This window comes from Aspergillus karnatakaensis (assembly GCF_047715665.1).
Source record: "Aspergillus karnatakaensis strain CBS 102800 unplaced genomic scaffold BJY04scaffold_15, whole genome shotgun sequence".
In the NCBI taxonomy this organism is placed as follows: domain Eukaryota; kingdom Fungi; phylum Ascomycota; class Eurotiomycetes; order Eurotiales; family Aspergillaceae; genus Aspergillus; species Aspergillus karnatakaensis.
Window position 1 is genome coordinate 49,703 of NW_027395727.1, and position 27,293 is coordinate 76,995.

Consider the following 27,293-nt stretch of genomic DNA (forward strand, 5'->3'; position numbering starts at 1 on the left):
GTTTGATATAAGCGCAGCGCTCCTCCTAATACGAGTGGCATTGCAGTAGTTCTAGCCCCAAAGCAGCAGGTCCATAACTTGGCTGTGGCTTACAATGCATACGAACCACTCCACAGTAAGCCACTGCTAACTTATACGAAGTACAGACACTCGAGTGCGTACTCCCGAGTTGAGCCTGGCTATCAACAATCTTTATATGCCAGCAGAATCTTCCATCACCTTAAGGGCGGGTTATCAATCAATACAAAATCACTTAGCCTGCCTCATAGATCGCACCTGGCTGTACCTCGCCAGGGGCCAAAATGGCTGACAGCAAATCCAGCGTTTCAAGCCCTGTAGTCTCATCTAGCGATGACACTGAGAAGGGCATACCGACGTCGCCAGATATCTTGATCAGGCAAGCACCGGATGGAGGCTTAACTGCTTGGCTTGTGATCGTTGGTTGTTGGTGTACCTCATTCTGTAGTTTCGGTTGGTTAAATAGTAAGTCCATTCATCCTGACATGAGTACTCTGAGTAACGATCTTAGGCGTCGGAATATTCCAGGAGTACTACCAAAATGAACTGCTCCAAGGTTACTCTACAAGCGCTATTTCCTGGATCCCATCCCTAGAAATATTCTTCATGATGGGCATGGTACGCCACTACCACTGTTAGCCGACAACATACTGATGGTCTTCAGGGCCCTGTCGTCGGCATGCTCTACGACCGCCACGGCCCTCGCTGGCTTCTCCTCGTTGGCAGCATCCTTCATGTCCTCGGGATAATGATGGCCAGCCTCGGTACAGAGTACTACCAGATCCTCCTTGCCCAAGGAGTGTGTTCTTCCTTTGGTGTATCCATGATATTCCAACCTTGTACATTGCCTCATCGTTCCCACTACATCTATCCTAATTCTAATATGCCCTCCAGCCTTAACCGCCGCCGCCGGCTGGTTCACCACCAAAAGCGGCCTCGCCTTCGGCATCCTCTTCACAGGATCCAGCATCGGCGGCATCGTCCTCCCAATCCTCGTCTCCCACCTCATCGAAACCACCGGCTTCCCCTGGGCCATGCGCACCTGCGCATTCCTTATCCTTGGCCTCCTCGTCATTGCCAACCTAACAGTCCGCCCATTCCACCATCCAACGCGTCGAAAGATAACCCGCGCAGAACTCGCAAAGCCATTCACAGAATCAAAATTCATCCTTCTAATAACAGGGATGTTCCTCTTTACATACGGCTTCTACATACCCATAACATTCCTCCCCCTTGAGGCTCTCGAAGCCGGAATGCAAGAAGAACTGGTCCCGTATCTCCTGCCTATCCTCAACGCAGGATCATTATTCGGTCGTCTCTTCGCGGGATTTGCAAGCGACAAGATTGGAAAGTATAATATCTTTATCATCGTCTGCTACGCGTCTGCGCTCACAATCCTTGCGGTCTGGCTTGTGTCGTCGACGACAGCAGCTCTGATCGTGTTTGCGGTAACATTCGGGTTCTTCTCCGGTGCGTATGTGAGTCTGATCACGCCGCTGGTAATGCAGATCTCGCCCATGGAGGAGCTGGGGTTTCGCACGGGAATCCTGCTGCTTGCGACTGCTGTGGGGGGGTTGACGACGAATCCGATTAATGGGGCGATTGTGGATAGTCCGGGCGGGTGGGTCGGGTTGAAGGTTTTCTCCGGGGTGTTTTGTGTTGTTGGGACTACGTTTATTCTCTTTGCTAGGGTGAGGGGGGTGGGTTGGGGTTTGCGGAAGAAGTATTGACGTTTTCCTGGGAGGATGGGGGTGGAGCTATGGCCTGCACAGGACTCGTTCGTGGCCTTGGGTTGATCTGTGTCAGCAGTGTCCCCCTGCTTCAGAACGTGTTATCTTGGGGTAGCAAATTCGAGAAGTATGTGTTTTCCTGTCCCCTCGGGGGCAACCTGGGACTATTATTCATGTCCACCTGAGGCCGGACTGCCTACCTAGGAATGATGCAATGTAGGATCGTGTCAGCTAGTTGCGTCATATTTCTTCTATGTATCAGCGTATACTATACATCCAAAACCTCACAAATATCCAATTCCGCGTCATTAGCGAGCTAAATCCAAAGATCTCAGGCCTCCTGTCTCACAAACCTCTCACTATGACTCTTGACCAACGTGCTCGAATCCAAAGTCTCCCCAGTGGTGGATTCAATAAAGTCCACCCTCACCCTAGTGCGATCCAAGAACCTAATATTGGCATACGCATAAACTTCATCATTCACCCACTCCAATCCCTCTGGCTTACTACTCGCTTTGACGAGACCTTCAATATTCCCCGCTGCACCAGAGACAATGTACATCGGCGCCTTAGGATCATCCATCCCCTTAGGATCCACAGCACTGTTGTAAATCGGTACGAAGCGCTGCGAGTTATGCACGTGTCCAAACACACCAATGTCAACTCCATACCTGAAGAAAAGATCCTCAAAAGCTTCTTGGCAGGGCTTACACGCCAAGCCGGCTGTATACCACGGCCTGTGGCCCGCGACAATGACCCACGGCGTGATGTCTCGGTCAACAGAGGCAAGGTCAGCTTCAAGGAACTCAAGCTGTTGGTTTTGCGTCCCAAAAGGACCGCCGTTTAGACCTGCAGACCCACCCTGTCCACTCGGTGCGTCTTCAAAGTCCGTTTCTGTATTGATCATCACGATATGTGCCATGCCGTACTCGAAGGAGTACCAGAACGGTGGTTCGGCGAGTTGCCGCGCTTTGTTCGCTAGGACCTGCGCCGAGTAATTGCTCGATACCGAGGGGAATGCATCGGGCATGGTGTTCCCGAATCGATGCATGAAGTCTGTGAAATTCTTTTGGCCCGCAGGACAGAGTCCAGTCGAGAAGGGAATCTCTTGGCATGCTGCCTCGTGGTTTCCCGGTGAGGCCATGTAGGGCTTGCGGCCTGCGATGGGGGCGAGCTGAGTGTAGAAGTTCTCTAGGATGGCCTGGTAGGCGTTGAGCCCGTCGAAGAGGTTGCCGATGTTGAGAAACCAGTCGTCGGCGTAGGCGAAATCGCCGGGATGAATGACAAAGTCATAGTCTGAAACTGTGGAGGCTAGTCTACCGATGGTGGTGTGGTTAAGGGCTGGCGGAATGGTGGGGATTATGTCTCGCTTGGCGTGATCGTTGGCGATCGTGTAGCCGTCTTCACCGTAGACACCTAGGTCTATAACCGCGTTGATGGCGAAAGGGGTCTCGTCACCGGGGCTGCGGGGGCTCAAGAACTGGTCAACGGTGGAGTTGCCTGACACGATCTGGTAGTAGTATGTGGTCCCGGGAGCCAACTCAGTCAAGATAACCACGTTTTCGTATGTCCGAGAGCTGGGGTAGGTAGTTGGCCCGGTCGATGCGCAAGATCGCTGGTCGAGACTGGCACTTGAGGTGCCATATTCCACACAGGATTCATCAAGCTTCGTGTAGGTATTCCATCCAATTGAGACGGCTAGGAAATGATCAATATGAGACCAAGAGGGTGAGCATCTGGCTCTTACAGTTGGGACCATAGATCGCAAGACGTTGCTGGAATGGAGTCGTCAAGTCGTCTGGAAGAGCGGGATAATTCGCTTTCGCGACAACGGCAGATGCCGCAATGACAGGCGCAGCTTTGAAGGGGTTGAGGAATTTCATCATGGGCGACCTGACAAGTTCAACAAAGAGAGCTACCCACGCCTGAACATGGCCGGTCACCCCGCCTAGCAGCACCGGCGCCATTTTATATAACTCCAGGAACTCCAAATGCCTCGGATGCAACTTCAGTTGATAGCACTAGGGCCGCCGTGTTCCCCAATCAATACCGCGAGAGTCAGGCACGCCGGCCTGTCGTCGTGAGATCTGCAAGGGTGAGGGTGAAAGCGAAGCTCCTCGGCCAAGCGCACTGCTTGACTAGCGCCAAATAGCGTCCACATGCGGTGCTCGTCGCTGATCACTGGCCACTCAGCGCCGCCTTAATTTGTATTAATCACTTCTAATGCATAAGCGGACCCGTTGTACGGGGCCAAGACTTATGCTCAAGAGAGTCAAGACAACCATGGAGAGTCGCTCAATCGCGGTCTTCAGCAGCGCGGTCGTAAAGGTTTTGAGATGTTCTAAGGCCCTCCAGAATGGAATAGTCGGAAGTCATGTTTGGGATTCAACAGTATGGGAAGGTGTCTTGATTAACCAAGGAGCCGTTCTCTCTCGCACGGGTAGAGGGACGATATATATTTTTGGCAGCGTAAACACAGCGTCCTGTTTCAGGGAACAAAAGGGACCAGAGCCGGCTGAGATCCATGGACGAATATTCAAAGGTTAGGGATCTGTTCAATTCGAGCATCTATTCTACGCATCCGAAATGACGGCCACAATCTCTTCGAGGCTCTTGACAACGACTGTTGGCCGGAGATGAGGGACCGCAGCGTCGACCCAGCCGCGACCATTCCGATCAACCCAGATCGCGTTCAGACCCACACTCCGCGCGCCAACAACATCAAATGGGTTTCCGCTCACAAGCCATATCTCGTTGAGTTGAGGATGCGATTTTCCTAGTCTTTCCGCTAGGTGGAAATACACTGCCGGAGCAGGTTTATACTGCTTGACACTTTCGACTGAAACGATTTCCGCGAAAAGGGACGCGTATGGGGACAAGTCCGGCGAGTTTTGGACTGAGTTTGACACCATGGTCTGGGTGCCATTGGAGAACACAACTGAAGCTACGGTCGGAATGCTCGCAAGCTGAGTCAGTGTGGGCTTTGCATCTGGGAATGTAGAGAGATTGTCGTAAGCATTCATGAGATTTGCCATCGCATGGTCGTCCAGTGACTCGTCATGTTCGGCGAGAGCGTGGAGGAGCGAGTTGCGGGTGATCTCAGAAAACGGTTCATATATGCCTATTGATGTAAGTCGAGGGAGTTCAAGATTCCTTGGGGATTCGGCGAGCGCATACCCATGCTATTCAATCGCCAGGTATATTCCAGCTGATAGCGACGCCATAGGTTCGAGATGGAGGACGCCTTTGCGGGGAAATGCGATTCGAGCTGTTGCGCGATGGACTCGGTGGACAGCAGCGTCCCATACAGGTCAAACGCGAGTACTTTCTTGTCTGTTGCCATCTCGGTAAACTCAAGGCAGAGCAGCGGAATATCTGAAGCGTGATGGATTGAGGATGTGGAGGAGCTTGCAGGGAAAATCGCGGATGCTCTTCACTCGCGTGTTGTACGGCTGACGTCATCAAACACTGGCACAGAATCCATCCATTGTTGCATTGTATTCAGCACTTATTGGAGCCCATGTTCCGAATGCTTAACACGGAGTAAGCACATACTGAAGCGTGACTACAGGGCAATGGAAGGATGCCGCGGCACCAGCCATGCGGGGCACATGGGGATTTTCTGAAGAGTCGAATGAACTATACCTAGCGGGAAATTATGACCTATCATGGGAAAAGCATTGTTCGTGCTACGGTCTGGACGTGATACGCATCTGTGTGATACCTTCCGGGGCTGGTTTCAGGTTCCAGCAGAAGTATTGGGTCCGAGTTCGCGGAGTAGGTTTGCGGGGTGAAGAAGTTTAAGCATCCTTCCTCCTTTTAGCCGAGTCTACGCTCGAATAAGCATGATTCCGGGGTAAGGACCTGACAGGGCTGCGCTCGGACGGGCCAAGAACGTGGTACATATTGCGCTGCCTGGACCTCGTTGCGCCCCAGGCCTGTCCCCGGAGCTTTGCCCTATTTGCGTGAAGCCCTGCTCGTACTTCTGATGGTATGATTTGAGGAATGAACACTGTAAGGCATAGGGGGTGTCGCAACATGGATGCGAAGTTGTCGAGATCCACCAGTGGTAGAATAAGCATATATTATCTGGCGTTTGTGCCGTCCCACGGATGTCCGTCGGGCATATTTGGCCTGTGCTATCTTGCAGTGGCACCACCTCACAATGCATTGACGGCGAGATTTAGACACCGGCGACAGGGCTTCTGGGGTTGAGGTAGAAGAGAAAATACCCGAAGAGCTGGCAGCTGATGGAGCGGTGGTATATAAAGCTCGGATGGACACTCACAGATGGTAGAAGTGACTGACCAGAGAATCACACCGACACCGACTTGACCATGAAGGCAACTCTTTTCTATACCCTATTGAGCATTGGTCTTCGTGCAGCCAATGCCCAGGTGAAAGGTACTGCCTTTGGTTTCGCCACCGGTACTACTGGGGGAGGGTCAGCCACTCCTGCTACCCCGTCGAGCTTGGCCCAGTGAGTATTGTGATGCAATGAGCGATAGAATCCTGCTAAATGAGTGCAGACTCAAGCAATGGATCACTGATAGCACTCCTCGTGTCATCTTGATTGACCGCACCTGGGATTTCGCAGGCTCAGAGGGAACCACTACGGGACGATGCTGCAGTACTCGCACCACAATCTGTTCTGGAGGAACATCCGCAGGACAGGCTTCGATCCAGGACACCTGTACTGATGGAACATGGGTATCCTGCACGTATGACAACGCTGCCCGAACCGCTCTGGACGTCGGGAGTAATAAGAGTATCGTTGGTGTCGGCTCTGCTGGTGTTTTGAAGGGAAAGGGCCTCCGTGTCCGAGGCGGAAACAAGAACATCATCATCCAGAACATCCACATCACGGTAGGTCCAGTATCTAGAAGGTGAACACTGATGACTAACGAGAACAGAACCTGAACCCCCAGTACGTCTGGGGCGGAGACGCGATTTCCCTGGATGGTGCCGATAATGTTTGGATCGACCATAACAAGGTGTGTCTGGCAGCCCTGCTGGGATACGGCGCTGACTAGATAGTTTTCTTTGATCGGACGCCAAATGATAGTGAGTGGATGGGGCAAAGCAGGACGTGTCACTATCTCGAACAACGAGTTTGATGGCCGTACATCGTGGTCTTCCGGCTGCAATGGGAAGCACTATTGGACGCTCCTCTTAATAGGATTGGAAGATTGGTATACCTTCTCCAACAACTATATCCATGACGTGTCAGGACGTGCTCCGCACATTGGTACGGACTACACAAACTCAAGGATCTTCTTGCATGCAGTGAACAACTATTTCCATAACGTTGGCGGCCATGCGTTCGACATTGACACCAACACCTGGTCCTTGTTGGAAGGCAACTATTTCAACAGTGTTACCACGCCACTGACGCCAGACTCATTGACCAGCGGAGCTCAGATCTATAACGTGCCAACGGTGGAGTCGGCGGGTAATTGCGTCGCACAGCTTGGGTATATCTGTGAATGGAATCGACTGAGCGGCTCAGGTACCTGGACGTCACGTACTGATAGCGCTGTCCTCAGCCAGGCAGCCGGTTACAAATCGTCACTCATTGGCCATATCGGGGTCGCAGATGTGCCAGCAAGAGTTGTGGCAAATGCGGGAGTAGGAAAGGTTTGAATAGCCCAGGAGTCAAGCTCGAAAATGACACAGATATCGGTGGTAGCGAAGAATTGAGGCTTGCTCGTTGTGCACATTGTTTCCCAAGCTTTCCGCTCCGCAAGCCTGTAGAGTGAGGATCGGCGCCTCCTTCGGCCGAGACTGCGTGGTCAGACTGTATACCCCCCGACAGAGTGTCCTTCCGTATTTCGTAGATATATCGGCGCTCCATAGGACCATTATTCATGTCGATCCGAGGCGAACGACGCTCGTAAAACTGCACAGGTCGGGAAATTATATGTAATCTGCGATGGGCCAATGGCGAATGCACTGCGGCTCGAGAACTGTCAGTCTAGTAGACGGATATTGGCCATGGCGGTCAAGTTAACGATATAGTCGAAGAGAGTTTCCCAATTGGCTTTATCGGCTCTATCGGGTTGGAGTGGCGGATGAGGCGAGTGTTTTGGTGCGCTTGTGGCAAATGTACGGAGTACTTCACGGCTGTCGGTGGAGGGCCTGGGTATTGGATCCGGTTGGTGGAGGAGGACGGTCGCTAGTGATTTGACAGCTGCAGCTCGGATTAGCTCTTGTTCTTCAGGAATCATGATTCTGCCAGAGTCACCTTAGTAAAGGAATCATGAAGATGGGAGGTTCTCGACCATCTGTGCCACCTGTGGCAGCAAGAGAGCCCACCGCGAAGAATGGATGGAATGGTGAGAGGAGGAGAGCTGGAGATGTTGTGGGGAGAAGCGACCCGCACGTGTCTGTTTTGTCCAAGGAAGACTTTTCCCTCGCTTCGCAAGACTCTCAGTCTCGGCTCCCAGTCGGCCGCCGTTGGCCTGTCAGTGTCAGACTGTCAGTGCAGCTGTCATCCATTATTTGAGCATGATTGATTGCAGCCTCTGATTTGCCAACTCCAGTCTAGACTCTTTACTCGCTCAGCACGCCTTCTGGCTCCTGCCCGGGCCGCCCCCCAAGGCCCAACGGTCGGCAATCAGGAATCAGGGAAAACGCCCTTGTCTCGCTTCGCTTTCGACTTTTAGTTTTAATCGACCCGGCCTCTTCCTCTTTCCTTCGTTTTCCCTACATCCAGCCGTGTCTGAAAATGCATCTAGCAGCCTGACGGGATGTCCACCGTCGGTTACAGACCGTCTCCCTGCGAAGCAGAGCGAGAAAGACTGCGCGAGGTTGCAAAGTGGGTATTACTCCCCCAAACGCTCGGATCTTGCTGATCTCTTTGTCTGCAGATACTATTGTATCGTCGATCGTCCATCAAGCGACAATGACATTCGCACTCTTCAGGGCGATGAGCGCCCGGATCACAATAAACGACTCGCCTCAGATACCGCCTTGACTGGTTTGGCTCGACTGGGGGTGCTGCAGTTTGGCTGTAACCGCGCTTTTGTTTCCATCATCGACGAGGCCAATCAGCATGTCATTGCCGAAGCGACGGCTTCGGTCTCTCTCTACAACTCCCGCAAACACCAAAGCGACGATGGATTATATCTCGGTACTCGATCGTTGCACCTGGGCTGGGGGGTAGTACCGCATACTATTCGGTTCTTCACGAATCGGAATCCATCAACACCTATCGAAAATGGTAATCTTGTCGCCAACAGCAGCCGTTATATCGTTCGAGATTTCACGAAGGAGGATTGCTACAAAGATCGCCCATATGTTGTCGACTGGCCGAGCATGCGCTTCTACGCCGCGGTTCCAATCCGAAGCCCTGCTGGTTATGTGCTTGGATCGTATTGCATTGTCGACGATAAACCACGGTCGGACTTTGACGATAATGAGGTAGAAAGCATGCAAGAGATCGCAGACGCCATCGCGCAGCATTTGGAGACTGTCCGACTATCGCATTGTCATCGCCGTACCGAAACGCTGGTCAAAAGCTTGACCACGTTCGTCAAAGATCATGACAGTTTCGATCCTACAGATACCTATCAACCCACACCGTCTCAGTCGGTGACGAATTTGCCAGGGGCTTTCTCACGACGAGAGTCGTCCAACGGCGAAGCGGCTGGAGATGCTCCTCTCGACAACCCTAGCGTGGTCGCGGATGGCGATGGCGCTGAACTTGTTTTGGGCCCATGCTCGCCCTCGGACGGAATAACAGAGCTATCCTCTCTATTCTCCAAAGTCACCGGCTCAGAGCAAACCGAGTTATCGCTCCCCACGCGAAACATTGAACGCCCGATGTCCCCTATGTCTGCTACCGGGGATCGGACAGATTCTGTTCCGCGTACAGCGCCTACTGTTACCAACTGCCCGATAAGTGAGTCCCAACCATCAGAGATCAGCATTGCCAACAGCATCGCCAAGATCTTCACTCGCGCAAGTATCCTCCTTCGGGATTCGATGGACTTGGATGGGGTTCTTTTCGTTGACGCTTCTCGCTGCAACGCAGGAGTGTGAGTATGTCCTCCACAGAACTGTTAGTCCGGTATCTAACTGTGAGATTAAATAGTGTCCTCAGCAATGACACAGGAACATGGGAGCCTCTGCCTTCAACCTTAAACCCCAGCTTCCTTGCCGATCCATACCCGAGTCCCGCCGCGATTCCAGGAGTGGGCTCACTATCAAAAGCTTCTGAGAACCCGTGCACCCTCCTCGGTCGCGCGCTGAGGGCGAACGTGAAAAAGGCGGAATCACATCGCGATTTCAACATTTCAGAGAAGCTACTTGATGATCTGATGTCGTCCTTTCCCCAGGGCCACATCTTCGATTTGAGCGACCTTACACCCTCCGAATGGAATTTCAACCCTACTGACTCGACCGATTTATGTCGCCAACTCGCATATCATTTCCCCTGCGCAAACTCTGTCCTGTTCTCACCGATTTGGGACTGGAATAAGTCTCGGTGGTTGGCGGGAACGCTCGTTTGGACAAGCGATGTGTTCCGCGCCCTTGGTGCTGATGAATTGCACTACTTCAAAGCGTTCGGCGACTCGATTATCTCCGAGGTGGCTCGCGTGGATTGGGCGACCACGCAAAAATCCAAATCCGCATTCATGTCGTCCGTGAGCCATGAGTTGCGATCGCCGCTGCATGGCATCCTAGCAAGTGCAGAGTTACTGGGGACGGCTTCCCTTCCACCTCAGCAACAACACCTTGTCGGAATGGTGGAGGCGTGTGGTTTAACCCTCCTAGACACCCTCAATCATCTGTGAGTTAGCTGGTACCCAAACTATGTTCTAATGTGTTATTGCATCTTCTGACCACACGATGCTAACCAATCTAGACTCGACTTTTCAGGGATCAACAATCTATCTGCCTTGGAGGAGTCGACTGAAGTCGCATCGGACATCGGTGTGACATCGCTTGAGACGGCTTTTGACTTGGGTGACTTGGTGGAAGAGGTGGTAGAAGTTCAATATACCGGACAGAACCTACCGAAGGCCGCAGAGCATCTCAACGAGCCGCCTTTGCCATCCCCGCAGGGAGTCGACTATGATGCTGAGGAACTTTCGGTCATCGTGCGGGTCGAGGACACATCAACATGGAAGATACACTCCGTGCCGGGCGCTTGGCGGAGAATTGTCATGAATATTCTTGGGAACTCTCTCAAGTGGACCAAATCGGGTTTCGTCGAAGTCTCGTTATCCAAAGTGAGACGGAAAAGCGACCCATCACACGTCTTTGCATTGCTCTCCGTCACCGACACTGGATGTGGGATCGCCTCCGATTTTCTCCGACACAATCTCTTCTCGCCATTTGCCCAGGAGAATGCTCTCTCAGAAGGGCTGGGGCTCGGTCTGAGCATTGTCCGCCAGCTTGTCGCTTCTCTCGATGGACACCTTAACGTGCGAAGCGAAGTTGGCGTTGGCACCCAAGTTGACATATTTGTTCCCGTGGAGACCCTACAGCCACCGGCTCTTCCACGGGGTTTACCATTGATCGTTGAAGATGGCCCCACAGCGCCACCTGTACGAGTGTGCTTGATTGGATTCAACGATTATCCTGGCCTCAAGGAGACTCCAACTGGTATCTTACCCGCTGAAGCTAAACGAAAGCTCGCTATCCGCAGTTGCTTGACCGGCATACTGGCCGAGCAGGGTGGTTGGAGTATCTCTTCGTCAGAGTCATTTTGCGACTCGGAGGGCGATGTCGCAATCATCGAGGAGATCAAATTCCACGACGCACTAAAGAGTGGCCAGCTATCTTTACACGACCCTCAGCGCCTAGGCTTCAAAAGAATCTTCATCATTCTCAATAGCAAAACACCGACCTCAGTTCCGATGCGCTCATCGCATCTTATCCGCGTGTCTCAACCGTACGTTTCCAAAATTATTGACTTTCGCAGGTGCTAACCATCTTCCAGATTTGGCTGCAGAAAGTTTCGCAATGCAGTTGTCAAGGTTCACGAGCTATTACAAGATCCCGAACAAGAACTGCCACCTCTTCCTGAAGAAGAGCCGATCTCGGATGGTTCTACACCAGAGCCGACACCGCCGCCTATTGACGATGTTCCCAGCGAAACGATTCACACCACGCGGCTGCAGGAGTCAATTACCAAACCTGGTGCACCGCTCGTCACTGAGACCGTGGTTGCTCCGGAACCTTTGCATCTGCTGATCGTTGACGACAACGACATCAACCTCAAGGTGTGCCCCACAAGACTCTTATTGTAACTGTTATCATACTTACTTTGGTCACCCAGATTCTGGCCACCTTTGCTGGGAAGATTGGCTGCACTTACGATACAGCGTCTGACGGACTCATCGCACTGAATAAGTTCAAGGAATCTCGGCGGCGATACGATCTTATTCTGATGGGTAAGCACTGCCTCTATACTTGCGAATGTTTGGTGTTAATGATTTTGCTGCAGATATCTCAATGCCTGTGATGGATGGGATCGTATCAACGAACAAGATCCGTCAGTTCGAAGAGGACAGGGGTCTTATGCGATCACGGATCATGGCAGTTACCGGCGTCGCATCCACCGACATGCAACAGCGAGCGAAGGCTGCCGGGATTGACGAGTACCTTGTAAAGCCAGTGTCGTTGGCTGCGCTCAAAAAAGTCATTGCCGCACTCTGATGGCGAGTGCTCTCTGGTATGGGTTGTTAACCCATCTTAGCCTCACCACTAAATTGACGTAAACAATCCTAAGCCCTTGGCTGCTCTTGAGCATCGCGCTCGACCAGAGGAAGACACTCCCATCACAAGCCCCATTGCGGCGATCGAAAAGTCACATCATCTCCAGCACTTTCCGCTTTACACAGCGGTCGACAGCAACACACAAATCTCAGCATTGCAGCGTTCTTATGCTGCTCCCAGCTACGCCGGTTCCACTGAGCGAAGTCGGCATTACCCGGGTTTATAGTTTAAGCTCGCAGTGCTTACGATGCTTATTCCCTGTCAGCCTAGATTGAATGGCAGTACGGTATAGTAAATTTGAAGCGACGGGCGTCATTTCCCCGCACTGTCAGACGTTAGAGGTGGGATAAAATAAGGTATGACACCCACGGCGCCCATGCTTGCACCAATTCGGTAGCATACCGCGCCCACCTATCAAGTCGGTGAGCTGTGCCCCTTCGCCCCATGCTAAGGTTGGCTTGGACAATCGTCAACCACACACGCAGGGGGCGTCTGAATTTCAGTCAATCGTCAGGATAAATAAGAGAGTTTCTATCAATCAAATTCATATCCTAGCTATCTTCACATCAATCCACGTATCCTTCCATCCTGAACCTCATTTTAGAGATCAAAATGAATTACATCCCCGACTCCCTCCTCCATCTCCTCTACAGCGTTGACGCGTCTGTCCCAGCACGCACGAGACCCATGCAAATCCTCGCCGTAGGCATCTCCCGCTCCGCCACCGAATCCCTCCGCGAAGCCCTGCACACACTAGGCTACGACCACACCCACCACGGCTTCGACACCCTCCTTCCCCCCTACGACCTAGAAAACATGTACCGCCTACTCAAGAAGAAATACGCTACACCACCCACCAACCCAAGCGAAACCCCAAGCCCAAAACTCACAGCCGCTGACTTCGACACCGTCCTCGGAGACAGCGTCGGCGTCTGCGACCTCTTCGCCGCAGAATTCGCCCTCGAACTTATCGCCGCCTACCCGGACGCAAAGGTCATCCTCAACACCCGCACCGACCTCGACGCGTGGTACAAATCCATGCAGTCGACCATGGGCTACTTCGACCGCAACCCGATCGACTGGAGCTGGATCAAGTCGTTCTTCTGCGCGGAGCTGTTCTGGATCAAGCACGCGATGTGTCGGACCATGATGCCGCGGTTCTTCCGCGGGAGCTTCGCGTCGAACGGGAAGTGGGTTTACCAGGAGCATGTGACGAAGATTCGAGGGTTGGGGTTGCCGCGGGAGAGGTTGTTGGAGTGGAGTGTTGAGGATGGGTGGGCGCCGCTGTGTGAGTTTCTGGGTAAGGAGGTGCCCGAGGGGGAGTTTCCGAGTGGGAATCCGCCGAGGGCTTGGGCGGAGAGGATCCAGAGGACGACGGTGGAGTATGAGAGGAGGGCGAGGAGGAATATGCTGTTTTGGGGGGCGGTTGTTGTTTGTGTTGGGGGGGTTGTTGCGGGGAGGGTTGTTGCGGGGAGGGTTGGGGGGGTTTTGTGATGAGCTGGATGTTGGTTTGGTCTCGTAGAGACATGTGGGCAGTGTGAGGTTCTGAGGTTGAGGTCAGCCTATGTTCTTGCTTTTTTGGTGTGTAGTTCATAATGCAGGTGCTCGGTGCAGGCACAGAAATCATATCGCTGTCGAGGGAATCTTTACCTTAACCTGGGCTTTCTCGCTGTCACCTCTTTTATTCCCACTCGTTGTGCCTATCGTGTATTTGTAATTCTCGCATCCATTGCGGCTTTCGCCGCTGGTATTATAACACGAGACAAGACGATGAGCCTCCCTGACGTGGTTTCGGTTACTATAGACGGCAGCGCGACAGCGAGCCACCCCGCCGAGCTCGCTGTGCTAAGAATCACCACCAGAGCTATGGCATACAACAGGACAGAGGCATCCGTGGCTCTTCACCATCTCATGGCTCCAATCGAGACCGCATTCGAGCATTTGAGGACCAACGTCGCCGGTGACGCAGCCGCGGCAATCACCCGTTGGAACGGGTCAGATGTCAAGACTTTCTCAGACCACGCAGAGACGGGGCTTGCTGTCTACACGGCGGTAGCGACCTCTTGGGCTGAATTTCGTAACTTCGATATCATGGCACGGACGGTGCACGATATTCGTCTGATGGGTTGTTCGTCTGTTGATTGGGTGGACTGGACGCTCACGGCGCAGAAAAAGACGGAGGTCATGCATGAGCTGAGGGAGAAGGCTGTGGCTGACGCAATGGACAAGGCTGAAGCGTATCGAAAGGTTCTCGGCAAGAAGAAGATGAAGAAGGTGGAGGTATCGAGTGACGGGGAGGATGAGATCTATGAGAAGGGAGAGATTTCGTACGGACCGGAAAACGTTTGTCTGCAGGTGAGGGTCAAGGTGCGCTTTGAAGCATCTTGAGGGTGGAGCAGCCAGGATGGACTTCGGTCCTAACGAGCAATACTCCAATGGGATTGGAATCAGACAGATCTTATGTTGTGCTTACCCACTTAGCGTGCCATTCCAGCCCAACCATCGTATCATCTTTCACCAAGTCAGTTCCTAGATAGGCAGTTGTATCACTAATCATTAAGGTTAAATATTAAGTATGATATGTCTTGAATAAGTGCTCAACGGACTTCGCAGTGTGCTTCTGGTTCTGCAAATGTAGGCAACTCTTTGTTTGCAGGCAACAAGTGAATGTGTTGGTGATGTTGCAACACATAGATAACACCTTTTCACTCTGCGACCTTTTCCTTCTCTTCCCACCACAACACTTCCTCACTTCTTCATCGCCATCTGGCACCTCTTCACCAGACCTATCTACATCTACCATTTCCTACCTCTTGAAAGCAGTCAATACACCATGTCACCCGTCACTATCAAAGTAGACGGCTCGGCAAAACTGAGCAGCGAGCCCAAACTCGTCGTCCTCCGCATGAAGCTGACCGACTACTACACCGGCCCCCCCGACGAGGTCGACCAGCTCTGCGACCTGTGGACGAAAGTCGAGGCAATCCTCAAGCCGTTGTGCCCCCCCGACAACCCGAAGCCCTCCAAGAAACGCAAACGTAGCGCCTTCCCCCGCGCCCCCATCACCAAGTGGGAAAAGAGCGAGTTCAAATTCACCTATCACCCCGGCTGGGTGGCCGACCAGGGCGACGACAACATCGGTTTCAAAGCCTTCAGGACTTTCATGGTGGAGTTCCAGGAGTTCGGCGGTTTGACCCATGTTCTCGAGAGAATCAAGGCTCTGGACAAGGACGAGGTGGACATTGAGCTGGAGAGCGTGGAGTGGAAAGTTCCCGAGGCGGACCTGGCATTTCTTGAGCGCGAGGCAATTACCCATGCTGTTAAGGATGCGTCCAAGAAGGCAATTTTGCTTGCGGATGTCCTTCACCATGGTAAGATTGCTGAACTTCAGGGATATGAAGGCTACGAGGTGAACTGGGTTTCGAAGAAGAAGACTGGGGAGATCTCGTGGTCGCCGCTGGATGTGGAGGTGGAGGTTAAGATCACTGTCAAGTACACTGTGGCTTGAGGCTGCTTTCTCTTCTACCATGATGAGGCTCAAAGTGTGTTTACTTGAGGTGTTACTATCGTTGCAGGTTCGACGACAAAGAATGGTAAGGAAGCACGAACAGGAGTCTTGAATGACTGTGCATGTATCTTAAGAGCACCTTCCCAATCCATAAGCAGTTTCAATCAACCTTAGAAACCTATTTCTGTAATTGTTTGTAGTCATTCCCAGGCTTTCCTCGTCTATCTTTTGTTGTGTTTGGCTTCTTGGATCAACCTGCTCCCACCACGCAACACATTTCCCACTTCTTCTATTCTCACTCTCCACAGTTTCTTTGCACACTCCCAACATACCACTGTTGTGTCATTCAATTCCGTTCCTTCACCAGAAACCCAAAACACCATGTCTCCCGTTACAATCACAACCTCCGCCTCCAAAACCCTCACCCAACGCGCCGACCGCGCAATTCTCATCTTCACCATGTTGTACATCGCCGTCAGCGACAGCACCGACAAACAAGAATTCGACAGCTGCTACGAAGAACTCTACGACCATCTCTCCGAGCTCAGCACGAAACGAGGCTCCCCAGGCAACGGCAACGAAATGCCTCCCGCGATCACCCACTTCGACGCAAGCCCCCACCACACATTCTCCGAAGACCGGAAAGACGAGAACGGAGAAGTGACAGAGAGACTAATTACAATGACGCGGGATATCGAAGCGGAGTTTGGAGATCTACAGGAACTGGCGCCTCTGGTCGACCATATCAGCGACAACCAGTTTGTCAAGTTTGAGTGCATCAAGTGGGGGCTTACGGACGGGGAGAGGGAGAAGCTGGAGAATAAGGCGCGGGAACTTGCTATGGAGCAATCGGTGGCGAGGGCGAGGTTCCTTGCCGCGGGGCTGGGGAAGGAGAAGGTGAAGATCATTGAGGTGGTGGATCATGCGGTGGATCAGAAGGAGTTTGCTGTCGGGGATCGGTCTTGTAAGCCGTTGAAGATACAGGTCGGGGTGAGGGTTACAGTGGAATATGTGACGGAATGAGGCGATTCGAGGGTTCAGGGAGTTGGATCTCTACCTATTGGAAGCCGCCATCTTTATCTCATGTCGGGAGAAATCGCAATTGGGAAGCAAGGGTAGAATGGACAGCGCGCGGCGGAGAGAATAAAGAACAATGAGTGTGTTCATGTTCGTGTATCTGTTGTCAGTCTGTCAGGGCCACACTGGAGTTTGATACTGCTGTAGCATGACTTAGATAACCTCACAAGTTGGATCAATTTCTTCCTCAATCCCGTTCGACCTTGCCATAGCTACCAACCGCTTTCTTTACCCCAGTGGCGCCAATCTTCAAATTAGCCACGCTGCTTCATGACAGAGAGGTCAGTACCAGATAGTCTTGATAAGGCGCGCACAGCACCAGCATGACCGTGCTTGATCGAGTGGTCTATGCCATGCAAAAATCTCGCTGATGATGTCAGGATTGCCCCTGAGAAGTGGACTCCAGGATGGTATGCCCGAGTCTATGGCATGAGGCGTGGGCACAGAGCTATTGCGAGGTGTACCACTATGTAAGATGGGGTTGTGCATATGATATATACTAGGTGGTGTCTTACCAAGACATCTGTCAGAGTTATATATTTGACTAGTATCTGTGAGGCACAACGAAGGAATTGAGAAGACTAAGAGAACCAAAGATGATATTATCTTAGCTTTGAACTTCATATAGGATTTCTTACCTTCAGGTTACGTTGGCCAGCGTTCTCCAAACAGAGCAAGTCAGATTATATGCATGTCGCGAGATATTATGATAGAAGCAGTCCCTCTACAAGATAGACGAGATAGGATGGTCGAAGCCCCAGATTACGTCCGTCAACTCGAAGCAACAGGTACAAGCAATATCTACCAAGTATGCCAATATGCACAGCCCAGGCCTCACACATTACCTCTCATACACCCGATTCCTCCCACCGAATCTCTTACTGGCGGACCCTAAACTCCAAGTCAACATTCCAGGTCGGATGGAAGAACGGCTCGATGTCATAAGACTCTGGCTTTGCCGGGGGGTTTCCGCCAGCGAAGCGGATATCGTATCTGAAGATCATGACTGCAATGATGAGCTTCATCATCCGGGTAGCATAGAATCGCCCAGGGCAGCCTTGGCGGCCGTAGCCGAACCTATCTCGAAGTCAGCAAAGCTCGATAAAAACAGAATTGAGATAGAAAACTCACAGGAGAGATCGATGTTTGATTGCTAAACGTTGATGACAGTCAGATCGTTCCATGCTGGGCAAATAGTGGGTGACTTACGATCGCTGTTTAAGTCTTCCTTACCACCCGATGCGTCTCTCAACCTCTGGAACCGCATCGGGTCAAACTTGTCGGGCTCGTCGTAGGTATCGGGGTCGTTGCGCATCCAGTATGTTGGAAACGTCATGATGCTATCTTTGGGGAGGGTCAGATCGTCGTCGAACTTGAACTTCTCGCACATCACCATTCGCCAGCATGTCACTGCGTGATGTTAGAAACGGGGTGTCGAAAAGGTCGAGGATGACTTACGTGGGCCTAAGGAGGGCGAGAATCTTAGACTCTCCTGAACGAATGCCTCGAGCTTCTTCATCTTTGCGATGGAGCTCTCGACCCATCCGTTGCCATCTTCGGCTAGGATCTGGGTCATCTCCTCGCGGATCTCGTTCACAAAATCTGTGTGGAATGCAGCATCGTAGAACATGGTCATCATCGTCCCCGGAGGAGTGTTGATCATGCCCGATGTCGCAAAGGCGAGACGTTCTGCAATGAGTCTCGGGGTCTTTTCCGACTCCGGGATATCCTGCTCCATCGCCCATTGAATACAGTCAAATGGTTTCTTGCTGTCATCCGTTAATTGCTGACGCTTTGCGACCTCCTCTGCCACGAAGCGAGTCACCACAGCCAAATCCTTTTCCAGAATTAATCCAGTGATGAAGATCATGATCTTATTGAAGGGAAAGAAATTGAGTCGCCGAGCGAGCATCCCAAAGCCCACGAGCCGGGTCGCATACCGGCCCATGGGCCCTTTGAAATCGGGACGGTCAACCAAGTTCTCACCAAAGACAATGCGCCCGGAGACGTGCTTGATGCTGTCGTGGGCGAGAGTGAAGCAGTTTGCTTTCTTCCATTCCTTCGGGCTGCCGATCTGCTGGTCGAATAATTCCTCTGTGCGGGCTTGTAGGATCGGATCGATTTCGGCTGGACATATTAGTACCCGACTGTCGCTTGAAAGAGTGGACGTACATAAATTCGCATTCACGAGTTTCACTCCAACCTGAGCGACGAAATTCTCAAGCAGGCCAGGGAAGATACTCTGCGCCTGTCAGTAATCGGAACCATCAGAGACAGGCAGTGACAGTAGCAGACATACCTGAATCACGACACGCAGATTCAACGCCGGCTGACTCTGGTTCTTGATCTTCTCGAGGTATTTCGGAGGCATGACATAGACCCATTTCCCTAGAGGTGTGATCCAGAACTTGAACGGTGTGCCTTTCTTACTGTACTGCGACGAGTCAGATGTCGCGCTGCATGAACAGTCCGATGAGACTTGCCTTCTCGTACGCGAAATCGACGTAGGGGATGAATCTTGGGATCAGGAGTCTCCAGAGTTGCCCTGTCCGCCACACGTCCATGATGCGCGACCGCGGGAGGGTAGGAATTTTGTTGAGATTGTACGGGTCATCCTTGCGATAGAAACGTGAGCCTATGAGGACGGTTGCGAGCAAGACGATTGTCGCTAGTTGAGGGCCGATGAATGCTAGCAAGGAGGGATTCGGCGTGGAGGGCACGGAGGTGTCTGGTGGTGAGAATTTGGTTAGCGGCGCTAAGGTGAAGGACAAAGATCAAGATTTCACCATTTGAAAAAGCCAGATTCGGCGGAGGAAGGATGATGGGAGAGTTCTCCATGGTGAATCGTTCTTGGTGGAATCCAAGGAGCGGAGCAGCTTAGACCTCAGGGTGGCTGGCTATCCGCATAGAAAGCTCTATATATCAGCCATGAAGTTGAGTCAGGGACAATTTCTGCTTTAGCGATTTGATGGACAGATTGACCCTGGCACCACCGAATACCGATGACAAAACAATACCATGGATTTGTATTCGGGCTGATCCTGCGGGCTGAACGAAGAGCGTCGCCGGAGCCTGATTCCCGATGCTGCGGGGATTGCTCAAAAGACCGCGCAGCGGAAGAATAACATTTTGGATTTCAATATTCTGGATAACAAATGGTTCATGTGGTCAGTCATCTCTGCAGACGCAGCCACAAGCCCTCAGCGCAGCCCGAATGGCTACACCTGCCTGAAGAATGCACTGATGGCAGGGTCTCGCAGAATAATGTGATTGCTGCACGTTGAGAACAATCTGCTACTGCCATTGAGCAGTAGAGGCTGCTGCATTATTCTTGCCCCATAGGGTGCTGTTCATGCTGGTGGATGATCTCGGAGAATGTACAAAAGCACAGCGTGGTCTCCGCTCGGACTCCCCGGATAATGGAGCCATTCCTTCGCTGGTTTGTCCAATACATTATTTGCCGATGATGAAGATATTTGTTCTCGAGAGCCGCTTACTATTTGCATGATATGACGTTGGTATTGTGCCATGAGGCCATGTCAAACACCCACCTTCTTAACCACTTCCTCAACATCGGATTCCTCGGATACATGCCAAAGAACGCAAGGAACAAAGCTCAAGGATTGGCCGCCACTGAAATTACCCACAGAGGAAAATAACGCAATGTCAACATTTGGCTTCCCGTCCGTCGGAACCCAGGCTTTGACGAGATGCTTCGTCCGAGTCGGAAATGGCGATCCCAGCATCAAGGATGAACCCTGGAGATGAATGTGCCACGAGCCCCTGCGTTTCCCCTCGCCCACCATTTCCCTATCTCGAACCGTTACACAATGCGAGTGCTAAGACCGGGGCGTGATGACCTTGTTCCCGACGGATGGGATCAATGTAAGCGATAGGTATCCGAGCTTGCTGGAGAGGGTGGTACAGCAGATTTCGTGGCAGTCGATATGCGGAAGAAGTGACACCTCATGTTCCTGCCATCCGACACGGAGCTCCGGAGTGAATGAGACTGTTCAGGGAGGTTGGCTTATCTCGAAGCCGACATGCCATATCTCTCGAGCATTCACTCATTTCGGCCATCTCTTTGTGGCGGAAGTGCATTGGGTAGATGAAGCCCGGTGGCGGATTGAGATAAGCACACCAGGGGTGAGGGAGCTGGGGAATAAATTATCATTTCGGCTACAGAAAGCTGAGCTGTTGAGCTTCAATCTTACGTGATCTCATTGAGAGACGCAGAGATTGCGCGTTCAGGTGAGCTTGGTTTTCACAACTGGGGGCTTGTCATGCTGCTTAATGGCGATATCGCAAGATACACAAACGCATGCGGCGGGAGATGGCACAACTCGAGTCTGTCTAGCAACTGTAAAGTACGTCTGGATAGAAATCAAAATTTGACGTTCGCAGATTAGAAATCTTCGCGGAAATGAAGTTGTACGAGTGAGGCATTACGCAGGTACGATGGTTAGAAAGAATTGAGTTGATGAATGACTCAAGTCTGTCGAGACCAGTAGCTTGAGAAGTAATAGATCCTGAAATAACTTAATGGTCGAAAAGCAGAGAGAAGCGATGATTACCCAACAAGCTATATGAACATTTAGAACCAGGGCCTTCGCAGTGATCAATTTGGCGGCCAAAGACAGCACACAAAGGAGATCTGAGTACAGAGCGGCTATTATAACATATAGCAGAGTCTAAAGTGCCAGCCCCAACATTAGTAGTCTCGCTGCTGGATTTGTACCATGTGCGGCCTCGACTTCATCCAGTAAGGTCATTAGTTCGGTGTGAAGGTGCTTCAGAACTCGGCGGACGTAGTCGAAGGTTCCGACTGCATCCATTTCGTTGAGGATCATGGTCTTGACCTCTTGTGAGACCGTCCTTTCTCCCGCAGGGCGATGGAAAATGGCAGCTGTGATGCGCTCGGGGTAGGGCGTGTTCTGGAGCACATAGATCAAAGGGAGAGAGAATTTGCCCTCGTCGAAATCTTCACAGAAGCCTTTCTTGGTTGTATACTGCGACCTATTAGCAGTGATACGGGCAGCATGTGATCTTCCACAGCAGATACTCACTTCAGCGGAGGTCAGACTAAGATAGTCGTCACGGATCTGATAGTACCTCCCAGTCAGTGTCAACAGGGAGGTGAGAGATGCGGTTGAAGGAGCTGGCGACTCGGCCTCCATGAGACGAAGAATCATCCGAAATAGGCCGCCTGTCTTGTTGTCGACCATCATAATGTAATCGTCAATCGAGGGACATTGATGGTGAAAGCGCCAGTATAGATCCAGGCTTTGACCGCAGTGGAGATTGTTAAGCTCGTCTAGTTACCCCGAGAGTCAGTCGGGCTTGTAAGAATAGGAGGAAGCCTCCACCCACCAGTCAAGGCATTAATGCTCTCTCGGTTCTGCAGCTTGAGGGTTTCTTGAACCACCTTCACGTAGGCGAAATTGGCGCTGTTGATGGTCTGACTAGTACCATAGAGACAATGAGTTGCAGGATGGCCTCGTCGAAGTATAGAGGTATCCTCAATATCATCCAACCTAGTAGCTGGTTAGTCTGAGCTCACAGAAAGCACCTCAGAATTGCTTACATGAGCGAGGAGTTGTGCAGCATCTGTATAACATTCTTAATGGTTTGCAAGGACTCTTGCTGGACAGGAAGCCAGGAGTTGAGCATATCTATGAACCTGTTTCGCATATTCTTGCCTTGGAGAGAGTTGATGTAAACGTAGGGCGCTTCGCAGACCTTGGTCCGTTAGCTCGAACTTGCGAGTAGATGGAACCTGCAACTTACGTGGGCCGGTGCTTTGCGGAAATCACCCGAATACGTCGAGAGCGAGCCGTGGCCGCCGTGATTCACTCCATTGCCGTTGGTGTTGGCTTCCCCATTGACCTTGATGCCGTTGACCTTTCCAATCCCGTTTGTCTGGGCCTCTCCATTTGTTTGTGCTTGTCCGTTCGTCGTAGTTGTTCCATTTGTCAGGGCAGCTCCATTGATCGTGCTTCCCCCATTGGCAAGACCCTCCCCATTGATCTTGACATTCTGATGACCAGTGATACCGTTTGGCTGGTCTTCTTCTGTCTTATTACTATCCCCATTAGTCACACCATTTGGCGTGTCCGAGTTATGACCATTGTCTGCAGTTGACACTTCCCCGTTGAGTGTGGTCGAAGCATCGCCGAGTATTGTGAGTGGCTTTGTCAAGTCAGCGAAGCCGTTTGGTGGAGGGTAGCCCTCGAGAATGCGGAGTTCACGATGACACTTTCCAACCAGTGTGGCGCGCTCCTCTGGTGTGCTGGAAATGTCCGCCCGATGATATCGTGGGGAATGGGAGTGCCAATAGGTCGCACCACTGATGATAAAGACGACTATGGCAATGTACCTACGGATCTCAAGCGCGCGAGGACCCGATCCCTCTCTTTTCTCCCACTCGTGATATCCCTCCATGATCGCCTTCTCTGCGTTCCACAGTTGCTGTCGCACGATCTCCCGCGCCTCGTGCTCTGGATATCCATACTCTCTCATCAGCAACGCCACGCCGTTCTGCATGCGATACAGAGAGTCTGTGCGCTGATGCTCCGCAAATTCCTTGTCAAAGCTATAATAGTCGTTCATGAATTCGGCACCAATCAGTCCTGCCACAATGAAGTCGTCGACAGACTTCTTCTCTTCAGGGGTGATATGGACATTAGACGCCCAGCATCCGAGCCCTACTGCCCACCTGCTCAAGTCAGACCCGGCCTTGCCAACGGTGGAGTAGAAGGGATATACGTACTCTGCAGCGAGCTCTTTCAATCTATGGATTCGATATTGCTCGAATGACATGTCGTTATGCGTGCTCTTCGATTGACCATCGAGATGGCTCTTCCACCCGTCTATCATCATGAGGCCCCCCTCGCGATCCATGTCGAGCATCTCGCGGACGACCTTCACCATAAGCTTACTGACTTCGAGTTTCGGCTCGAGACGCTGCCCAAGCTTTACTTCTGCCATGAGAACAACCGCGAGATCATTGGTCACCTCTGTCATTTTTTCAACGCTAATGCAGTCCGTGATATCTGCGCCTTGTCAGAGCCAGATAGTGCTAATGCGAACTCACGGGTTGGATACTGACCGTCCCAATAAAAGCCAAAGTCACAGACAATTGTACATAGTGCAACTCGCTCCGGGGTCATCTCTGGATAGCACCATGTCGCAAAGTTACCGAGAGGGGTAGCGCCTCCGATATGTTCGTACTTGAACCCTTCACACAGCCCATCGGCATTCACGGCCCAGTTCCAGTCTCGCAAGAACTCTTCGGCAACTCTTTCGGCTTCAGCATTGTACCTGGAGGCGTGCACAGGTATGTTGCCAATGAACTCTTCGGGGTTGGGATGGGGTGGACTGCGAGGATCTATAGGGTCCGAGTGAAAGCAACAGTCACGAAATGTGTAGTCAATCATGATTATGGTGGAATCTGATACCAAGCTGATGATGATGAATGTGAGGGGGTAAGAAATTTCGTCAAGCACAGGGCTTTGAGTGTCTTCTAGAATTCTCCGTGCTGTACTTAACAATCTCAACCAAGGCCCGTCCACGCCACGGAGCTCGGTGATTCGGCAGCAGATAGTTACCGACGCTTGCAATTGAGCTGCATGGAAGGCAAGAGCTCCCTCTGGCCGAGCCTGATGTACGCCGCCAGAAACGCCTCCCTGTTGATGGTTGGATTTGAAGATGGCCCGGCACCCCTCGCCTCCCCCCTGGTTCTTGTCTCAACGAATGACATTCTGAAGAATCATATATACGAGCATAAGTCCTGCATTATCACTATTGACGGCAAACTCAAAAGAAAAACCCCACTACCGTGTGGATCGACAACGCATTTTCTGGCCTCGCTTCTTTACTTGCAGGATAGAACTGACGAACCTGGTTCGTTGTGGGTTAACAGCCTGACAGCGTGGCCTTTGTGGCTGACGATAGTCACCGTCAGTACACAATGCTCAATCAAGAAAACATGATGAGCTACAAGGGTTCTCTCAAGCACAGTGCTATGGTTGTTGGCTCTTGAACTGCAACTAAAACCCGGCTATGAAAGCCATCGAAGCCATGCATGTTGATTCCGATATGGTGTAAGTTACCCACTGCGGAACCGACCTGGTTCCGAGTATGTGCCCTTCAGCCTGGTACAGGACAGCGAACCGCGCCATGTGCCCCGTACCAAGAGAGAAATCACCGAAAATCGGACAGTAAAACAGGAAAATTAGCGAACTGTGTTGCAAGATGCCATCGCACCTAGAGTAGAAGACTTGGCTACGATACAGGCGGCAAAGCTGTCGGCTGTCGGGATCTATCCAGGGGGTCTGATAGGCACGACCCCTGCCCAGATCCCCCCACTGTAAGCGCTACTGCACCAAACAATCTAATCCCCGGTTTTTTACTATTCGGTGATTCAATGACGTGGTTATCGCACGGAAATCGCTGGGCTATGAGTGTTAACATGTAGTCCGGTACGCTTGCATTGGCTGGCGTTGCCACCTCGGTTCGTATGCTTGTGATGGAGGGATTATTCTGTGGTGCTACACTGCCGTACACCGTAGCGAGCTTCTCAGTGGCACAGCATGCACCCGAAAGGATGGCTCTGGGATCTCACTGACCGACTGACAGGATCCAGGAACCGATAGGTTCTCAGCGTCGCGCCATCTACACCCCAGACTTGTGTGCCCGTTCTATCTACGATGCAGGATTTGTGTCAAGGATAACCCTACAACAAAATGTGTACTTATCACACTCATCCCGTGAACCTCTCATAGCTAGCTCCCAACTGGCCAGATGAGCGGAACCAGTCAAGCTCGGTCCTGGTCTCCTATTCAAATTATGTCTGGTTGATCGCTATACCGATCTAAGAAGGACTACGCAAGAAGATACGGTATTGGTGGCGAGCACTGCGGATCCTCCGGATAGCGATATGCCTTGCAGCAGGAACTGCTCTGAGCACTCATTTCTGTGCCTTTGCGCTCAGAGCCAATGACGAGAGAGGCATAGCGTCGCAGTATCGCTCGAGCATAGTCTATTTTTAGCATATATGTAGCACTGGTTGCACTATAGGGGGTTCCCGTCTGCGCGTCACTCATATCTCACATTTGCTTCCTGATTCTGTGTTTCCACGATCGAGGGACGGGAATGATGGACAATTCCACTACTACTCTCTCCGCAATCCAAGGTATGGCCCCTGTCTAGCTCTGGCAGTTTTACCCTTCGATAATCAACCCACTGACTTATGATGAAGAGTATCTAGAGCCATACTTGGCGCTAGCCTCCTCGAACCCACGACTATCGGCAATCTTACTATGCCTTGCACTTATATCCGGAGCTTACCTCCTTCCGCGCCGAGATCCGTATAATCTGAAAAGGGTTCCTGCTTTACATTGATCGCGATTCTGGGATGCGTACAATTCAGGGCAGTGGTGGAGGATTCTGATCCCGAGACTTGTCCTGTACCTTGATGTTGCTTACGAGAAGGTCCACTCTTTGCCTTGAACTCAGCTCCTTAAAGCTACTGACAGACATCAAGTATAGCAAAAAGGGTAAACCATTCAAAGTATGGATAGGAGGAATCCAGGAATGGGTCTTTGTCCTGCCACCAAGCTATCTCCCGATAGTGAAGGCCACCGGACCCGAGAGGCTGAGCTTTCGGGCCTGTCTTGATAGAGTCAGTCAATGGAACTGTCCATTGAAACCTAATCTGCGTACTGACTGATACTAGTAGTTTATGATGCCAAAGTTCGGTGCACATTTCACAGGTTTTGAAGCTGAGGTTGCGTCCAAGCTGGTCAACATGAAGTTAGGTAGGGCTCGCAGCTCCCATGTAGCCTCTTCAATTGAAGTTTCATCAAGGAGACAGACGCGATACACAAAATATAAACTGACGATTCCTAAAGCTACCATAAGATTGATCCCCCAAGCCCGCACGACAGATATCCTGCCGAAGATACTTGGGCAGAACCCCGAGACATGGACGAGGATTCGCGGACACGACCTCTGTCGAAGGATAACCAGGCATGTGTCAGGGAGGATTTTGTATGGGGAGGCGCTGGTCGAAGATGACAACTTTATCGCCGCAATCGAGCACTACACGCCCCAAATGGTGATCTCTGCTTACCTCTCTCGCTGGATCAATCTCGGACCCCTCAAGAAGTACGTCTTATATGTATTCCAGTACTCACTTCGGAGAAGCCTTGCCACCGTGGCGAACGGTGTCG

The 27,293-nt window shown here is 51.7% G+C and overlaps 11 protein-coding genes across 11 annotated transcripts; 7 read left to right on the forward strand and 4 right to left on the reverse strand.

Moving 5' to 3' along the window:
• Positions 1-72: 72 nt before the first annotated feature.
• On the forward strand, positions 73-1,748 carry BJY04DRAFT_226630 (MCT family MFS transporter; the record flags this gene model as incomplete). Its single annotated transcript, XM_073718456.1, has 4 exons — positions 73-483; positions 530-636; positions 683-857; positions 913-1,748. The coding sequence occupies exons 1-4, from the start codon at positions 303-305 to the stop codon at positions 1,746-1,748; spliced, it is 1,299 nt and encodes a 432-aa protein (XP_073572954.1). The 5' UTR covers positions 73-302.
• Positions 1,749-2,079: 331 nt separating this feature from the next.
• Positions 2,080-3,631, reverse strand: BJY04DRAFT_206486 (Metallo-dependent phosphatase-like protein; the record flags this gene model as incomplete). The annotated part of the gene is made up of 2 exons (XM_073713716.1): positions 2,080-3,446; positions 3,496-3,631. The coding sequence occupies 2 exons, from the start codon at positions 3,629-3,631 to the stop codon at positions 2,080-2,082; spliced, it is 1,503 nt and encodes a 500-aa protein (XP_073572955.1).
• A 690-nt stretch (positions 3,632-4,321) lies between these two features.
• On the reverse strand, positions 4,322-5,091 carry BJY04DRAFT_216439 (haloacid dehalogenase, type II; the record flags this gene model as incomplete). The annotated part of the gene is made up of 2 exons (XM_073715750.1): positions 4,322-4,869; positions 4,926-5,091. 2 exons carry the CDS (start codon positions 5,089-5,091, stop codon positions 4,322-4,324), a joined length of 714 nt encoding a protein of 237 aa, XP_073572956.1.
• An 867-nt stretch (positions 5,092-5,958) lies between these two features.
• BJY04DRAFT_27591 (polysaccharide lyase family 1 protein) lies at positions 5,959-7,699 on the forward strand. Its single transcript, XM_073720053.1, has 4 exons — positions 5,959-6,228; positions 6,278-6,614; positions 6,662-6,742; positions 6,786-7,699. The coding sequence occupies exons 1-4, from the start codon at positions 6,086-6,088 to the stop codon at positions 7,389-7,391; spliced, it is 1,167 nt and encodes a 388-aa protein (XP_073572957.1). The 5' UTR covers positions 5,959-6,085; the 3' UTR covers positions 7,392-7,699.
• A 676-nt stretch (positions 7,700-8,375) lies between these two features.
• Positions 8,376-12,752, forward strand: BJY04DRAFT_27571 (hybrid sensor histidine kinase/response regulator). Its single transcript, XM_073720052.1, has 7 exons — positions 8,376-8,565; positions 8,618-9,787; positions 9,844-10,542; positions 10,618-11,649; positions 11,698-11,980; positions 12,037-12,151; positions 12,205-12,752. Exons 1-7 carry the CDS (start codon positions 8,498-8,500, stop codon positions 12,414-12,416), a joined length of 3,579 nt encoding a protein of 1,192 aa, XP_073572958.1. The 5' UTR covers positions 8,376-8,497; the 3' UTR covers positions 12,417-12,752.
• Positions 12,753-13,088: 336 nt separating this feature from the next.
• Positions 13,089-13,970, forward strand: BJY04DRAFT_216442 (sulfotransferase family protein; the record flags this gene model as incomplete). Its single annotated transcript, XM_073715751.1, has 1 exon — positions 13,089-13,970. One exon carries the CDS (start codon positions 13,089-13,091, stop codon positions 13,968-13,970), a length of 882 nt encoding a protein of 293 aa, XP_073572959.1.
• A 32-nt stretch (positions 13,971-14,002) lies between these two features.
• BJY04DRAFT_27663 (SIMPL domain-containing protein) lies at positions 14,003-15,017 on the forward strand. Its single transcript, XM_073720054.1, has one exon. The coding sequence runs from the start codon at positions 14,247-14,249 to the stop codon at positions 14,862-14,864; it is 618 nt and encodes a 205-aa protein (XP_073572960.1). The 5' UTR covers positions 14,003-14,246; the 3' UTR covers positions 14,865-15,017.
• A 292-nt stretch (positions 15,018-15,309) lies between these two features.
• Positions 15,310-15,984, forward strand: BJY04DRAFT_216444 (SIMPL domain-containing protein; the record flags this gene model as incomplete). Its single annotated transcript, XM_073715752.1, has 1 exon — positions 15,310-15,984. The coding sequence occupies one exon, from the start codon at positions 15,310-15,312 to the stop codon at positions 15,982-15,984; it is 675 nt and encodes a 224-aa protein (XP_073572961.1).
• A 381-nt stretch (positions 15,985-16,365) lies between these two features.
• BJY04DRAFT_216445 (uncharacterized protein) lies at positions 16,366-17,007 on the forward strand (the record flags this gene model as incomplete). The annotated part of the gene is made up of 1 exon (XM_073715753.1): positions 16,366-17,007. One exon carries the CDS (start codon positions 16,366-16,368, stop codon positions 17,005-17,007), a length of 642 nt encoding a protein of 213 aa, XP_073572962.1.
• Positions 17,008-17,939: 932 nt separating this feature from the next.
• BJY04DRAFT_206489 (cytochrome P450) lies at positions 17,940-19,432 on the reverse strand (the record flags this gene model as incomplete). The annotated part of the gene is made up of 5 exons (XM_073713717.1): positions 17,940-18,142; positions 18,271-18,471; positions 18,520-19,188; positions 19,234-19,303; positions 19,361-19,432. The coding sequence occupies 5 exons, from the start codon at positions 19,430-19,432 to the stop codon at positions 17,940-17,942; spliced, it is 1,215 nt and encodes a 404-aa protein (XP_073572963.1).
• Positions 19,433-21,752: 2,320 nt separating this feature from the next.
• On the reverse strand, positions 21,753-24,497 carry BJY04DRAFT_216447 (bifunctional terpene synthase/polyprenyl synthetase family protein; the record flags this gene model as incomplete). The annotated part of the gene is made up of 7 exons (XM_073715754.1): positions 21,753-22,070; positions 22,128-22,375; positions 22,432-22,595; positions 22,646-22,800; positions 22,849-23,776; positions 23,831-24,113; positions 24,170-24,497. The coding sequence occupies 7 exons, from the start codon at positions 24,495-24,497 to the stop codon at positions 21,753-21,755; spliced, it is 2,424 nt and encodes an 807-aa protein (XP_073572964.1).
• Positions 24,498-27,293: the final 2,796 nt, after the last annotated feature.

Coding starts and splice junctions, on each gene's coding strand:
- BJY04DRAFT_27591 (XM_073720053.1), top strand. CDS start 6,086: ATGAAGGCAACTCTTTTCTATACCCTATTGAGCATTGGTCTTCGTGCA. Junction 6,229..6,277: donor ACCCCGTCGAGCTTGGCCCA/GTGAGTATTGTG, acceptor AAATGAGTGCAG/ACTCAAGCAATGGATCACTG. Junction 6,743..6,785: donor TTTGGATCGACCATAACAAG/GTGTGTCTGGCA, acceptor CTGACTAGATAG/TTTTCTTTGATCGGACGCCA.
- BJY04DRAFT_27571 (XM_073720052.1), top strand. CDS start 8,498: ATGTCCACCGTCGGTTACAGACCGTCTCCCTGCGAAGCAGAGCGAGAA. Junction 9,788..9,843: donor TCTCGCTGCAACGCAGGAGT/GTGAGTATGTCC, acceptor GAGATTAAATAG/TGTCCTCAGCAATGACACAG. Junction 11,981..12,036: donor ACAACGACATCAACCTCAAG/GTGTGCCCCACA, acceptor TTGGTCACCCAG/ATTCTGGCCACCTTTGCTGG.
- BJY04DRAFT_27663 (XM_073720054.1), top strand. CDS start 14,247: ATGAGCCTCCCTGACGTGGTTTCGGTTACTATAGACGGCAGCGCGACA.